This window comes from Mustela lutreola, chromosome 6 (genome assembly GCF_030435805.1).
Source record: "Mustela lutreola isolate mMusLut2 chromosome 6, mMusLut2.pri, whole genome shotgun sequence".
Taxonomy (NCBI): Eukaryota; Metazoa; Chordata; class Mammalia; order Carnivora; family Mustelidae; genus Mustela; species Mustela lutreola.
The window spans coordinates 14,464,732-14,479,982 of NC_081295.1; the positions used below are offsets into that span (position 1 = coordinate 14,464,732).

Consider the following 15,251-nt stretch of genomic DNA (forward strand, 5'->3'; position numbering starts at 1 on the left):
TTTTCTTTTTAATGAGCAAATTAGAAGGCATATGTCTAATCTTCCGAAGGCAATTGTACTGCAATGGAGGCCCAGTAATTGGAGAAAAGGCTCGTCTGAATCTCTGAAACGACTGAGTATTGAATCTTTTTAAAGAACTGCTATTATATTACATGAAGGACATAAAGTAATTGGAAATCACCTAGTCAGCCTTCTCCAGACTTCTGCAGGAGACTGGAATTAATGAATAGATCAGAACAAATTGTATCAATGATGTATCAATGGTTTGTAAACAGATGCTTCTAATTCTCTCATACAGTTACAGAAATTATATTCCTCAAAGGAGCATAGAGATCACTAGATCATCGTTATTACTTATCGATGAAAACTTGAGGCCCGGAAATGCAAACTGATGGGACCAAGGTCACTCAGGGTTTTAGTCAGGACCAGCCAGCTGGGTTTCCACACCAGGGTAATTCCAGTTCGGGAATGGTTGCTACCTTAAGTCAGCTGACACTCTGACACACTGAAATCCTGCTTCCTCTTCATTTGCTTAGAAGATGTCCTCTTTATTTAAAAATGAAGAGGTAATCTAGCTCCTCTTTTGACTTCCCGTATGTGAATTACTGATCTCGTACTATATTTACATTTCCTAGGGACCGAATCTAATCTATCCCATCTGCTTTATATAGTGATATTTGGGGTATAAACCTCATTGATAACTTATATATTTACATAAGGACATCTTTCCCATATTAAAGACCAGTAACTTGATTATAATTAACTTACTATTTAAAAAAAAAAAAAAAAAAAGAAAAAAGAACATAAATCACTGTTTTCACTAAAAGGGTTTTTTAAATGTTTTAAAGCAATTTCAGTTTTAAGTGATATTTCTTTGGAGGTAACATGAAAGATTTTCACGGTTAAGCTTGGAACAACAAAATGCGGTACCATATTTACTCTATTCAAAGGAAGCCAAACTTAAATGTGAGCTTTACTAAGAATTTTAAGGCCTTCAAAATAAAACAAATTCAAATGCAATTAATGTATTCTTTGCTTTATCCTCCTTTGGTCAACTCTGTAACAGTATTATAAAAGCCAGTAGGCAAAACAAAATTCAAAATTCATGCACAAGCCAATATCTATTAAATTGTAAATGTTAACAGTTAAGGAGAAACTCCAAAGAGGGGAAAATGGGAGGTTTGGACTGAGGATAATTCTGAAAGTTGCAGAAGAAAAAAAAATTCAGATTAGAGCACGAAGGCCCCAGATTACAAATGTATTGTGTCTTAAAAGTTGTATAAGTTTTGTGTTTTAGAGTTCAAGTTCAGCCATGTGAACAGGCTCCTCATGTGTTAAGGACTTCCTCACCTGGGCTGGCAGGTGGCTCAGGACAGTTGGACTCTCCAGAAAGTGAGGACAAGAGCTCCTAAGAGATCTTGGATAGTGGCCTGATGGGAAAAGCAGTGTGGGGGGCACTTTTCCTGTGGTCGGACAGTCTCAAGTCCTGCAGTGAAAGAAGTTTATAAATAAGTTTGGTCCTCGCTTTCTTTTTTTAAAAATATTTTATTTATTTATTTATTTTAATTTTTTTTTTTTTTAAAGATTTTATTTATTTATTCGACAGAGAGAAATCACAAGTAGGCAGAGAGGCAGGCAGAGAGAGAGAGAGGAGGAAGCAGGCTCCCTGCTGAGCAGAGAGCCCGATGCGGGACTCGATCCCAGGACCCCGAGATCACGACCTGAGCCGAAGGCAGCGGCTTAACCACTGAGCCACCCAGGCGCCCTATTTATTTTAATTTTATTTAGTTATTTGACAGAGAGTGAGAGCACAAGCAGGGGGAGAGAGCAGGTGGAGAAACAGACTCCGCCCTGAGCAGGGGAGCCCAACGCAGGGCTCTGGGATCATGACCTGAGCCAAAGGCACATGCTCAACCGCCTGAGCCACCCAGGGCCGTGGGCCTCATTTTCTTCCCCCCCCCCCCGTAGCACTCGCAAGATGCTGTCACCTGCTGCATACACTACTTAGTGGGCCCTTTCCCACTGCATCTGCTCCCCTATGCTCCTTCCCCTCTCGCATTCAGGGAGGGTGTAATTAGTGAGCTTACAGATACACCTTTAACCTGTGCTGAGACATGAAACTGTTTGCCAAAAACCAATAGTTATTAATTTAAAAAATTACTGGAAAAAGACCTGGTAAAAGATCATGGCATGACATTTGAAAGCCTCTGCCTTAAGTCACACCTCAGGGCTTATTAGCATCATCAAGGGTATGTACACTGGCTGCATCCGTGGCTGATATGTAAATGCATCCAGGGTAAAGCGTTTCTTCCCTGTATCATTATTTCTGCACCAGGGATGAATTCAACCTGAAATTGACACTTCTCAGCAGTCAGTGGCAGGGAGTGATCCGCAGGGCCCAGCAGAGGAGGGGTATCATCGACAGCCAGATTCGCCAGTGGCAGCGCTACAGGGAGATGGCCGAGAAGCTGCGTAAATGGTTGGTTGAAGTGTCCTATTTTCCCGTGAGTGCTCTCGGAAGCGTCCCCATACCACTGCAACAGGCAAGGACCCTCTTTGATGAAGTGCAGGTAAGGTGCGAAACACACGCTTCTGAAACCTCTTGTCCGTTTCCACTGCACACCTTACTCTCGCTTCAGTTCTTCACAAGGATCCTGGAGTGACACTGGAGTGAGGACGATCACTATTCCAAAGTATCAGCAGGAACTACAGTCTGATTGCATGACAAAGGCCTTATTTAATGATGATAGTCTGGTGGGCCCAGCCTCTCACAGACCCCGTCCACGGTCCACACCAGTGCCTCTCAGAAGTTCACTAACCAGCATGGAGGGAAGGGCGGTGGCCGGGAAAGGAGCACTTTGCATTGATTATAACAGGAGCAATTTAATTGTGTAACTTGGGTATTCCAGAAAAGATAAAAGTCTCAGTCCTGTCTGAGCTCTTGGTCCCTTCCTGGTTTGGCCCCTTCCTTCCCTCTGCCCAGGAACCGGGGCCTCCAGTCCCGCAGACAGTTCCCTCCCAGCAGTCCGACCAGTCGTCCCTGGTGTATTTCATGTCGCCTCTTGCTTTCGAGGTCATTGTTTGCTGCTTCTTTCTCCTGGAAGACCTCATTCACCTGTAGCTCCGTCTGCTTCCTACCAGCATGGAAGGGCCAATGTGCTATCTTCCAGTCACCTCTACCTCCCGAGCTTTTAACTTAACTATATTCAGCTGTGTTTTAGACTTATAAATATACATGTGCAGCATAGGCATAACACACTCCGTGAGTTCCCACGGAGCCTGTGATGTCCAGAAGAGCCATGTGGTAGTCCCATGTCCCATGTCCCCAATTCGAGGAAATGTCATTACCAGCTGTCTGGTCCATCAGTTAGGAACCTCAGAGTTGCTCTAGAGCTTTATTCTTGTTCTCTCCCTCCCCATTTCTAATAACTCCCAGTTTCCATCCCCACTGGCACTATGTCAGATGAGGGGCTCTTGGTTTCTTACCCACATAGACAACAGCTCTCTACCCTATTTCAGTATCTCCAATATATGCCCTTTTCCATTCCGTCTTCTACCCTACTGCGGAGGGTTTTAATCCAAACACATCGCTTCTCTGCTTAATATTCTCCTGTGAATCTCAGTCACTTTCACTGTTAAAAAAATTCCCGTGCAAGGTGTGATCTTGTATCATTCTCTGCTACTCTTTCGCATGCCTGGCCCCTGAAAACTACGCCAGGGTCCTGAATTCATCCTCATGCTCTCATATAGTAGCTTTGCCCGTCTTCATTTCTCTGCATGGAAGGACTCTTCTCCAACTCCTGGCCTTTGTCATACAAGGTTCTTCTTAGCCTTAGTATGCATAGGTCCTCCATGACTCATGAAGCCTTTTCTCTTTGAGGAAACCTGTCTTGCGTCCATGTGGGTTAGATATTTGAGCACTGGTCTTTCTTGGAAGAGGGTTGTTTGTATGAAATGAACACCACAAACAGTTTTTTGCAGAAGAAATGAAAAGATCCTAATAAAACAAGTGAAACATGGGGCAGGATGTTCCCTATGCATCTGTCTCCTCGAGCAGTTCCCATATTGCGCTGTGATTATATTTAATTTGGGGACAGAAATTAAGCCTCTCCCTGTTGAATTCTCATTCATTCATACAGTGCTGCACTTACGTCCCAAGTGCTAGTCCATGAATGTTGGATAAAGAGGGTATGCAATGTATGGAAAACCATACAGTCACTTAAAAACATTGTAATGGGGACCTGGTAAAGAAAAGAATGAGAAAGTAAAAAGCTGTGGTTCCTTTCAGTTTAAAGAAAAAGTGTTCCTGCGACAGCAAGGCAGCTACATCCTTACAGTGGAGGCGGGCAAGCAGCTCCTGCTCTCGGCCGACAGTGGGGCTGAGGCCGCTTTGCAGGCAGAGCTCAGTGAGATCCAGGAGAAGTGGAGATCAGCCAGCACGCATTTGGAGGAACAGAAGAAAAAACTGGCCTTCTTGCTGAAAGTAAGTGCTGCTCTTTCCTCCTATAGACGTGATGCAATTTCAAAAGCCACGTAAGTAATGTGCTGCTCCCTCCTGTTAACTTTCCAGACAAGGCAAAGATTGTTAAGTCCTACCCTGAAGTGTTTTGATCCCATGCCCTGTGTCTTATTTAAGACTTTGTCCTGTCTTGCACGAACTAGAGAAGTTTCCCAATTTTCAGCAATTTGTCTTTCAGAAAAATCCCCCAACAAAGTAGTTTTAAGTCTAATAAGGCTGTCCAAGTGATAGATTCTGATAAATGGTCGGTCGGTGCCGAGCCAAGAGCCATGTGATGATTTTATAAATCCAAACAGGAATGCAAAGAGTAGATTCCACTCCCTGATCTAAGACTCTAAAGTGGTTTTTAAGATTGGTATCTCTTATTTTACAGCAGGGAAAAACCTATCCAAGAGGACCCTCTTGATTTCATCTTAGTTTCTCCAAGCACGTCGCTATGAGATAAAATTGAGGAGGTATATTAAGCCTTTAGTTGGATACAGAGAGCATACTGAATCACACCGCAAGTCTAGAGAGATGTAGCTTTATCCAACCCCCTCCAACAGGATGCTTTCTCCCTCACTTTCCGTAACCTTACTCAATGCATAATCAGAAGGCATTGGAAAAAGGGCATGGTTTCTGAAGTCAGATCTATCCAAGTTAAAATCATAATAAACCAAATAACCTGGTTAACTCAACCTATCTGAGCCTCAGTTTCTGCCCCTCTAGAGTGGGCACGATTACCCCTCCTTTAGCCAGCATCATGAGGATTTAATGAAATCATGAAAGCAAACAGATGGCACAGGACCTACACAGACTGAGCATGTGATAAATGATGGTCATTGTCACTGTTGATATCATTATCAGATCAAAGAGTGAACAGAGTAAATGGTGAAGTTTTATATACATTGGTAGTTTCTAACTCTTCAACAAAATTATCGATTAAAGTTGACCTGCCATGTTTTTGGATCACAGGTACTAACTAAAGGTAATGGAATACATTTTGCTTTTATAATGCTTCAAGTACACACCCGTTGGGTTTATTCTGCTGAATTTTATTTAATAATATATTACCTTCTGTGTAGGATATAATCAGCCAAAAATGCCACTGAATATTTGTTAAAGAACTGTTACTTGCTTGCAGCACAATTCAGCAGTAATACAATATGTCTGATTCTTTTTTTCTTCTTTTTGTGCTTTCAGGAAAGGATTAAAAATGCTATAACTCATTCTGTAGAGATCATTTTAATCATATATTTTTCTTTACTTGTGATGTGATTTTTGGACATATTCCCAAAACTTTAATTAGGTGAAATGGCTGAGTCACTGCGTTTGCTTTTCTTGCCAGTCTGTTCATTGGTGTGTAAAACATACACGTTGATAGATGTTTGCAGACCATGACATTTTGTTGTTTCCTTGTAACTCATGTAATAAAAAGACTAGGTTGTAGCTTTGGAATCTAAACCATCCTTGGAAAGGGTTCAAAAAGGAAGAAAGAAAAAAGAAAAAGAAACTAATAATCCTTATTCTTCTCTTGTTCAAGTTTGTTATATTTTAAATCATTCACTAGGACCCATTTGCCTAAGAAGGAATTTCTGAAGCTAAACTCTAATGTTAATGTCATTTTTCTTTATTTTAGTATATCTTTACATCATAGCTATAATGCTTATTTAATTTTAGCCCCTGATTTACTGCTCTGAGTCCGTGTGCCAAAATACAGTGATTCTCATTCTGTGACCTTCATGCTCACCTGCTTCACTATGGCCTCTTAATTTTGTTGTGGAAAATAAGAAACCGACCTTTTCTCCTTTAGGTCAATGAACATTCACTGATGACATGTAGATAGGTTTCAGAATGTGTGATGATTTCATTGAGAATGCTGTTCTGTTTAGTAAGAGGACCTCACTGTGCTTAGCATTGATGAATTACTTGTAGCCTGGGAACACAGAGATACTTTAACAGAGGGGAATGGGAGCACATCTGACCAAGACAGACAGTTTGTGTTTTTTCTGGTACACAGAAACAGGGAATGTGGTTATGCACTCTAGGAAGTTCCCTGAAGGAATTTAAAGAGAAATGAGACTCTTGGGCCAAAGGCTCAGTTCAGTTAGAAACCAGAAGACCTTTTGAGTAGGGAGGCACTTCAGTCAGCACTTCTGACAGAAGAAAGTTTTGGTCAGAGCACCTATGGGTGGCCTGTGCCAAAAATAAAACATCAGGAAAGAAGAGAGAAAGAGCCCAGACAAGAAAGGACTGGTGACAATGGAAGAGATAATGTGAAGGAAAAGGCGGCATGATTTGGCACCAGGTTCGCTACTAAAAGCAGTTCTAGTTGTCTGCTCTTGGAGCGCAGTCATTTAAGTGGTGGAGAGCGGCCACCGCGAAGGGTTACTGGCAAGGCAGGGGAGAGGAATGGGAGGTCATAGGCAAAATTAAGGAGATTTGCTGAGATGAATTTAATTTGAATTGTCACTGAGACACTAGATAAGAGTTCATTTGTAGATCTAATGCTAACAAGAAGCAGGTCTCCATTATGGTTCCTATCATTTTTTTCTTTTACTTAAAAAAGAAATACATGTGTCTGATTAAAAAAAAAATCAGGTAGTAATTAAAGTATGAAGAGTGAAAAACAAAATTTCCCCTATAACACCACCAAATCCTCTAATTTTCCACAGGGGTAAACACGGCTACGAGTTTGGTGCGTCATTGTCTAAAACACAACCACATGATGTATGTGTTCTCTGTCACTCTGTGGAGATCTACCAGTCCACACCGCCATGCTCTCCACGAATAACCTGCTGTAGCCTTCCTCAGAGCTCTCATTACTATTGGACATACTTGATGTCTGTTTTTAAAATTTCGCCTTATCTCTCCGCTTCCACTTATTGTTTCGGGTTTTGTGTGCTGTGTACTCAACCCTCTGGGATGCACGTGTCTGTGCCTTCAAGATGAGACCCACCTGGTACCAGCCTTTGGTACTTGGGATTCTGCTTCGGTAACAAATCAAATGTATGTGCCACATACTGTTCATATAATGAATTGGATCAGAGTCAGGGTTATATTATTTTTTACTCTTCATCCTGAAAGAGATTCCATATCCTCTTTCTTTTAAATCTCTTACAGAGCATTTGACGTTGGGTAGACACCTTATGGATGGGGTTAGGAAAGAGGCAAAACACTGCGATTACCTCTTACCACTGCAGTGATCCAAATGCAGATAACATTTTTGAGTACCCGTGATATTCTGGGCCTTGTGTTTGAGTGTTCATACCCATTGCTTCCTCCAGTCCTCCAGCCTTTATAGAGTTTGTGGTTTGCCCATTTTCGCAGGGAAAACCGAGGCGCAGTGTATTACCTGCTACAAGTCGCATAGAGGGAGCAGAGAACTCAGCTGTCCTGCTGCTGCCTACATGACGATGGATGTGGACTCCCCAGTGAATCCTAACTGTTTCTCTTGGATTAAAGAGAGGGTTTTTCTTTTGTTCCAGTTTCCTACGAAAGCTTAAAAAAAAAAAAAAAAGTGAATTTCTTTCTTCTCCCATTGCAGGACTGGGAAAAATGTGAGAACGGAATAGCTAATTCTCTGGAGAAGCTACGAACGTTCAAAAAGAAGTTTTCTCAGCCTCTGCCGGATCACCATGAAGAGCTACACACAGAACAAATGCGCTGCAAGGTAAACTGCGCCTGCGCTGAGCCGTTAGCCGTCACTTGCCTGTGAACTTGGTTGTCACGTTGCCTTTGAAAGCACAGCGCAGGCAGGCCTCTCCAGCTGCAAACAGGAGGATGCAGGTTCCCGGCTGTCGTGTTCGGGCAGACAACTCTGGGGAGACCCAGTTGTTGTTTTATTGCAGTTGATGAAATTGTAGACCAGTTTATGGATTATCTTGAGAAATATAAACACAGCATTAAAAGATATTTAAAAGCCGGGTCCAAAGCAATAAACACGATCTCTTTAAAGCATCTACACTGGAGAGTTATTGTCGCAGACTAGTCTAGTTCGCAGAGAGAAGCGCAAGGCTCAGCAGCTTGGAAATCCCTTCGGGGAACGCCCTCTTCGGTAAGGAAATGGGGAACTGTAAATAGCCAGTCTCAGGTATTGCATGGAGACACTAGTCCTTCAGGGACTCAGGGCCCCGACTGCTTGAAAGTCACGATCCACACCACAAGTCGCAGCTGGAAGCGGATCAGGGGCGAATACAGACCCCTCCCTGCATCGTGAGCTTGCTGAGACCCAGGGATGTGGGGGCTCTAGGATGTGTTCCATTCATTCCTATATTGTCAAGTGGAGTATCCACTAGCCGTTCTCTGCTGAGCGATAGGCAGATCTTGTCAAAACGACCTTAGCGAATGTTTTTTTTCTCCCCCAAATAATACATGTCCTTGTGTTTCCCAGTCGTTTGCAAATTATTGCTGTGGAGTAATGCTGTGAAAACTTCACAGATCCTGGGGTGCCTGGGTGGCTCTGTTGGTTAAGCCTCTGACTCCTGGTTTCTGTCTGCTCAGGTCATGATCTTGTAAGTTGTGAGGTCAGGCTTCATGCTCAGTGTTCAGCAGAGAGTCGGCCTGAAGATTTTCTCCTTCTGCCCCTACCCCCACTCTCTCTAAAATAAATAAATAAATCTTTTGAAAAGACACTTCAAATACTTAAGTGATTTGGATTTTAATCAGAAGGTCTCTGCTCGGGGCACCTGGGTGGCTCAGTGGGTTAAGCCTCTGCCTTCGGCTCGGGTCATGATCTCAGGGTCCTGGGATTGGGCCCCACATCAGGCTCTCTGCTCAGCGGGGAACCTTCTTCTCCCTCTCTCTCTCTGCCTACTTGTGATCCTTCTCTCTCTGTCAAAAAGAAAAAAAAAAGTCTCTGCCTTATGCTACTATGAAGTCATAAACATTAAAGAAAAACTAATTTTTTAAAGAAGTCTTGAAATCACAAAAAGCATGGATGTAAGAATTTTTCTTCAGTATCAGAATTTAAGGATATCCTTTGAAACTCAAAAGAGGCAGATTTATGGGGCACCTGGGTGGCTCAGTCAGTTAGGCATCTGCCTTCGGCACAGGTCATGATGCCAGAGTCCTGGGATCGAGTCCTGCCTCAGGTGTCTGGTTCTCCCCCTCCCATTCCCACTGCTTATGCTCACTCTCTTTCTCTCTCTCTGTGTCAAATAAATAAATAAAATATTTTTTATCACATTTTTTAAAGATTTTATTCATTTATTTGACAGAGAGAGAGATCTCAAGTAGACAGAGAGGCAGGCAGAGAAAGAGGGGGAAGCAGGCTCCCCGCTGAGCAGAGAGCCCAATGCGGGGCTTGATCCCAGGACCCTGAGATCATGACCTGAGCTGAAGGCAGAGGCTTAACCCACTGAGCCACCCAGGCGCCCCAATAAATAAAATCTTTAAAAAGAAGAGACAGATTTGGGAAAAATAAATCTTAGGTGGCATCACGGATGATGGCAAGTGAGGAAAATATTATCTTGAGATGTAAATTCAGAAGTATGCAAAGATTAAAAAGTTTGTTTTAAGTCTGTGATAGTAAATTTCTAACAAATGATTAAAGAAAACCGTGACAAACAGAAATAGGCATTTATTAGTCTCCTCTTACGTGGCAGTGACTATACAAGCATGATCTCAGTGGACATAAACACAAGCTCACGTGGACAGTCTGTTATTTCCGTTTTACAGATATGAAAACTGAGGCTTCCAGAAGTTTAATAACATTTCCAAGTTAGTAAATATCAAGGCTCCCTGAGTCCAGAGGCTGTATTTTTTAAACATGGACTCGTCTAATGGAGTTTGTGAGTCTGAAACAGGTCTTGTGGTGGTATTGTTTCTTTTATAATCCGTATACCATGGACTAGGTCTGATATTTGAGTTAGGGGCTAGAAATCGTCATAAACAGTGAGAAATCTTTACACGGGTATGACAGCTTAATATGTGTACAAATATAAGCAGAAATTCTGCATATTTACGCCACCTGGATGGTTCGTTTTTTCAGCCAAATGCTGTTACCATGGGACCTCATCTCCCAAAATATAACAGTTACAATCATACCCGGCTATTAAATTTGGAGATTAAAAGGATGCATTTTGGTCCAGCTCTCTGCTACTCTTCCCCAAACCACCCTTAGCAGCAAAACAAAGCAATTACCTAGAAAATTCAAACTAAAACCTTGTTTGCCTAAATTGCCTGAGAAGTTAGCCTCAAACAGTACCGTTAATTGCCTTTCCTTTGGAAACTTGTCTCCTGTGTGAAGAGACAAAAAGAGAGGGGAAAAAGCCATGTGAAATACTCTATTTATACACAAAATTAGCTGGAATCTAAATGCATCAACAGCTGGCAAAAAGCAAGAGTTATACAAATTGCAAAACTGGTCAGCAGTTCGAAGCGTTGCAAAAACCAATGTCAACTCGTTCAAATGTTGTCTTGTGGATTCTTCCTTAAATTATTTCCCAAAAGAACAGAGTACATAATACTTTTCTTCAGTAACCTGAAGAGATCTGTGTTCCTGCTGGAAATGAAGTTTTTCAATTATTTTCAATTGAGTAAAACAGCAACACATATTTTCAGCAATGACATTATTAAGCCTATATCACAAAATGTAAACTTACAGTGTTTGAGGATGAAAGTTAACCTAGGAGTAAGTTATTTTTAATATTTTATTAACATGATCAGTTAATTTGAGACAAAAATAAAGGCTGGATTAGCAGTTTATGAAATGAGTTTAAAAGTAAAGAAGATTGGGGCGCCTGGGTGGCTCAGTGGGTTAAGCCGCTGCCTTCAGCTCAGGTCATGATCTCAGGGTCCTGGGATCGAGTCCCACATCGGGCTCTCTGCTCAGCAGGGAGCCTGCTTCTCTCTCTCTCTCTTTCTCTCTACCAGCCTCTCTACCTACCTGTTATCTCTCTCTGTCAAATAAATAAATAAAATCTTTAAAAAAAACAAAAAAAGTAAAGAAGATCATGCAGTGAGGAAACTTCAGTTTAGAAAGATGAGCCGGGAGGCGCTGGGTGGCTGTCAGTTAAGCGCCTGCCTTCAGCTCAGGTCATGATCCCAGGGGCCTGAGATCCCCTGGCATCTGGCTTCCTGCTCGGTGGCGATATTGCTTCTCCCTCTGCCCCTCTCCCCAGTGTGTATGCTCTCGCTCTCTCTATCTCCAACAAATAAATAAAATCTTTAAAAAAGAGAGAGAGAGAGAGAAAAGGTGAGCCAAAATGATCAGTTAAGTGGTAAATAGATACATAGGAAGATTCTTCAAGCAGCCTGGGTTTTATTTTTTAAGATTTTTTTTTTAAGTTATTTGAGAGAGAATACATATGCAAGAGAGAAAGCATGATGGTTGGAGGTGAGGAACAGAGGGAGAGAGAGAAGTGGTTTCCCCGCCAAGCAGGGAGCTAGGCTAGGCTCAATTCCAGGACCCTGAGATCTTGACCTGAGCCGAAGGCAGACCCTTAACCAACGGAGCCACCCAGGTGCCCTGCAATCTGAGGTTTTATCAGAAGAATTTGGTGAAGTATCAGACAACACCAGAGCAAATAAAGTAGACCAAGTGAGATGTTGAAATAGGATGGTGTAGAAAGATAATTGTATCAAGAGGGGATTCTTTGGGTAGTTCGGTCATTAAGCATCTGCCTTCGTGGCTCAGGTCATGATCCCAGGGCCCTGGGATTGAGCCCTACAACGGGCTCCCTGCTCAGTGGGGAGCCTGCTTCTCCCTCTTCCTCTGCCTGCTGCTCCCCCTGCTTGTGCGCGCTCTCTCTCTCAAATGAATAAATAAAATCTTTAAAAAATTTTTTTTAATTTTTTAAAAGAGGATTCCTAGAACACTTCAGGATTATTGATGATAGATATCCATGGGCACTCACATTTTTGTTTTTTTAATCTAGGAGTTGGAAAATGCAGCTGGGAGCTGGACAGATGACTTGGCTCAGCTGACCCTCTTGAAGGACACCCTCTGTGCCTACATTAGTGCTGACGATATCTCCATCCTGAACGAGCGCATGGAGCTTCTGCAAAGGCAGTGGGAAGAACTATGCCACCAGGTAAGACAAACTGCGTGGAGCATTAGCTCGGAAAGGTGGAAAACCGGAAGATGACTAGGAATGCCAAATGCCTTGATGCATGCTTGGACCTATCCTATAATTCAAGGTATACATGGAGGAAGAACTCTGGTTTTTGTGGAAAATATTTCAGATTAAGACAATTGTATCTTAACATGATATTTGAGATGCATCTCAGCTGGATTCTCTTGCTGTCCCTTTTGCTGGCTGGCATAATATTGTAAAGGAAAAACATTTTTTTTTTTTTGGTTCATGAATGTGGTCTTGCTAGGGACTGGTGCTCTTTTTCTTACTTTAAACATGTGAAAAACCTTTGTTTTATTTGCAGATTTTGCTAAATACTGTGGAAATGGTTTTTGTATTTGGAAACATTGTGTCTGTTGATTGACCATTATTGTTTCCTAGTAATTCATGTGTTTGGCCTTTTTAGTCATATGTGATTCATTTATTAAGTATTTCCCTTGAACGTAATACTATAAAATTGAGATCCCAGATTGGATTTTTTTTTAATATTTTATTCATTTATTTGACAGACAGAGATCACAAGTAGGCAGAGAGGCAGTCAGAGAGAGAGAGGGGAAAGCAGGCTCTCCGCTGAGCACCGAGCCCAATGCAGGGCTCGATCCCAGGACCCTGGGGGATCATGACCCGAGCCGAAGGCGGAGGCTTTAACCTACTGAGCCACCCAGGTGCCCCCCAGATTGGATTTTGATTTTGGAATGAAAGGCAGAGATCAGTGGCAAGGCGATGAGAAGGCATCAGAGGCAAAGAAGAACATAGATTAAAGGCCCACAAGTGAAGAGCAGGTTCTGACTGATGGCCTGGAGACCGTCGCCTCCAGGAAGCTGGAAGTGTGTTAGTTGTGTCCCTTGCTCTACCTGATTGCTCTGCTTGGCCCTTAATAGCCTGCGGTCCATATTTGTTCAGTGAATCAGTACGTTATTCTTCTCTGAATTATTCAATCCAAAATCAGTACGTAACTGTCCAGTAAATTATCATACGATTTTCTCATCCAAGGACTTCATCATGACATAGCATATAAGTAAAAGAAAACTTGATGTGTGTAAGTTATGGAACATGATCGCAGCAATGTTCAGTTACTTTATGAGCCTTATTCATTTGTCTGTCTTAAAACTGAGAAAAATCTAGCACTATTTGCTAACTCAATACTTTTCAGCATATTCTGTGAAAGTAATTATACTATATCCATTTCTCTGGCTAATTGACGTCTTAAAAGGTGTCAGGGTGGGGTGCCTGGGTAGCTCAGTGGGTTAAGGCCTCTGCCTTTGGCTCAGGTCATGGTCTCAGGGTCCTGGGATCGAGCCCCACATCGGGCTCTCTGCTCAGCAGAGAGCCTGCTTCTCCCTCTCTCTGCCTGCCTCTCTGCCTACTTGTGATCTGTCTGTCAAATAAATAAATAATCTTAAGGGCGCCTGGGTGGCTCAGTGGGTTAAGCCGCTGCCTTCGGCTCAGGTCATGATCTCGGGGTCCTGGGATCGAGTCCTGCATCGGGCTCTCTGCTCAGCAGGAGCCTGCTTCCTCCTCTCTCTCTCTCTGCCTGCCTCTCTGCCTACTCGTGATCTCTCTCTGTCAAATAAATAAATAAAATCTTAAAAATAAAAAAAAGCTGTCAGGGAGATAACAATTTAGATAATGGCTTCCACTCGCTTTCCAAACCTGCCACGAATTGCCCTACCCCAAGACCTTGTCAGACCACTCTTCCTGCCTACACTGACTGTTCCTTTCCTTATGATTTTAACCCATCTTTTTTCAAATACCACAACCCCTATGATGCCATTGTTTGAGATGCTCAAACCTCAATATTTTCCTGTTCCTCTGAATGCCATTTCCCTTTCGCCCGTGCCATCACTTGACACTACATTGTTCCTGATGTCATCGTCATCGTCATCTTCTTCTTCTTTTAATGGTTTTGACTTTATTTCAAGACTACGAGGCCCTTGAGAATGAAGACCATTTCTTTTTATCTCCAGTGCCTTGAACAACTAACTGTTCCTATATACTGTTAATGATTTAAGGAAGACTTTAGGGCATTTGTTTTACGTCATGGTACTTACATTCCTTTAAATGTAAAATAATGATAGGGTCTTTGAATATTTTTAAAGTTAAGAAGATTATGATTATGCAGTATTTTTGGATTTAGGAAAACACGCACTGTATAAAAATGCCATGACGTAGAAAGGACACAAATGTCTAGTTATAAGATGAATTAGTTTGGGGATCTAATGTATAGCATGGTGACTATAGTTAGGAAGACTTATTAGATTTTTGAAAGTCACTAAGCGAGTAGATACTTGATTTTTTAAATTAATTTATTTGAAGTTTTATTTGTTTTTAAAATTTCAAAATCATGAACATACAGTGTTCTATTAGTTTCAGGTATACCACAGAGTGATTGAATATATCACTCAGTGCTCATCAGTATAAGTGTACCTTAATCTCTTTTACCTAGTCACCCTTCCCCCCACCTCCCCTCTGTTCTCTACAGTTAAGAGTCTTTTTTTTTTTTTTTTGCTTATCTCATTTGTTTTGTTTCTTAAGTTCTATGTATGAGTGAAATCATATGATATTTGTCTTTCTCTGACGGACCTATTTCACTTAACATTATACCCTTTAGCTCCATCCCTGTTGTTTCAAATGGCAAGATTTCATTCTTTTTCTTATGACTAATATCTTAAATG

The 15,251-nt window shown here is 41.9% G+C and overlaps 1 protein-coding gene across 18 annotated transcripts in view; it reads left to right on the forward strand.

The window, feature by feature from the left end:
• Positions 1-15,251, forward strand: part of SYNE1 (spectrin repeat containing nuclear envelope protein 1) — a 465,519-nt gene that overhangs the window by 382,355 nt on the left and 67,913 nt on the right. For all 18 annotated transcript variants that reach the window (XM_059176745.1, XM_059176748.1, XM_059176749.1 and 15 more), the window contains 4 exons: positions 2,336-2,570; positions 4,289-4,483; positions 8,046-8,171; positions 12,379-12,534. In XM_059176745.1, the coding sequence (XP_059032728.1) occupies positions 2,336-2,570; positions 4,289-4,483; positions 8,046-8,171; positions 12,379-12,534 (712 nt within the window). The remainder of the gene's footprint in view (positions 1-2,335; positions 2,571-4,288; positions 4,484-8,045; positions 8,172-12,378; positions 12,535-15,251) is intronic.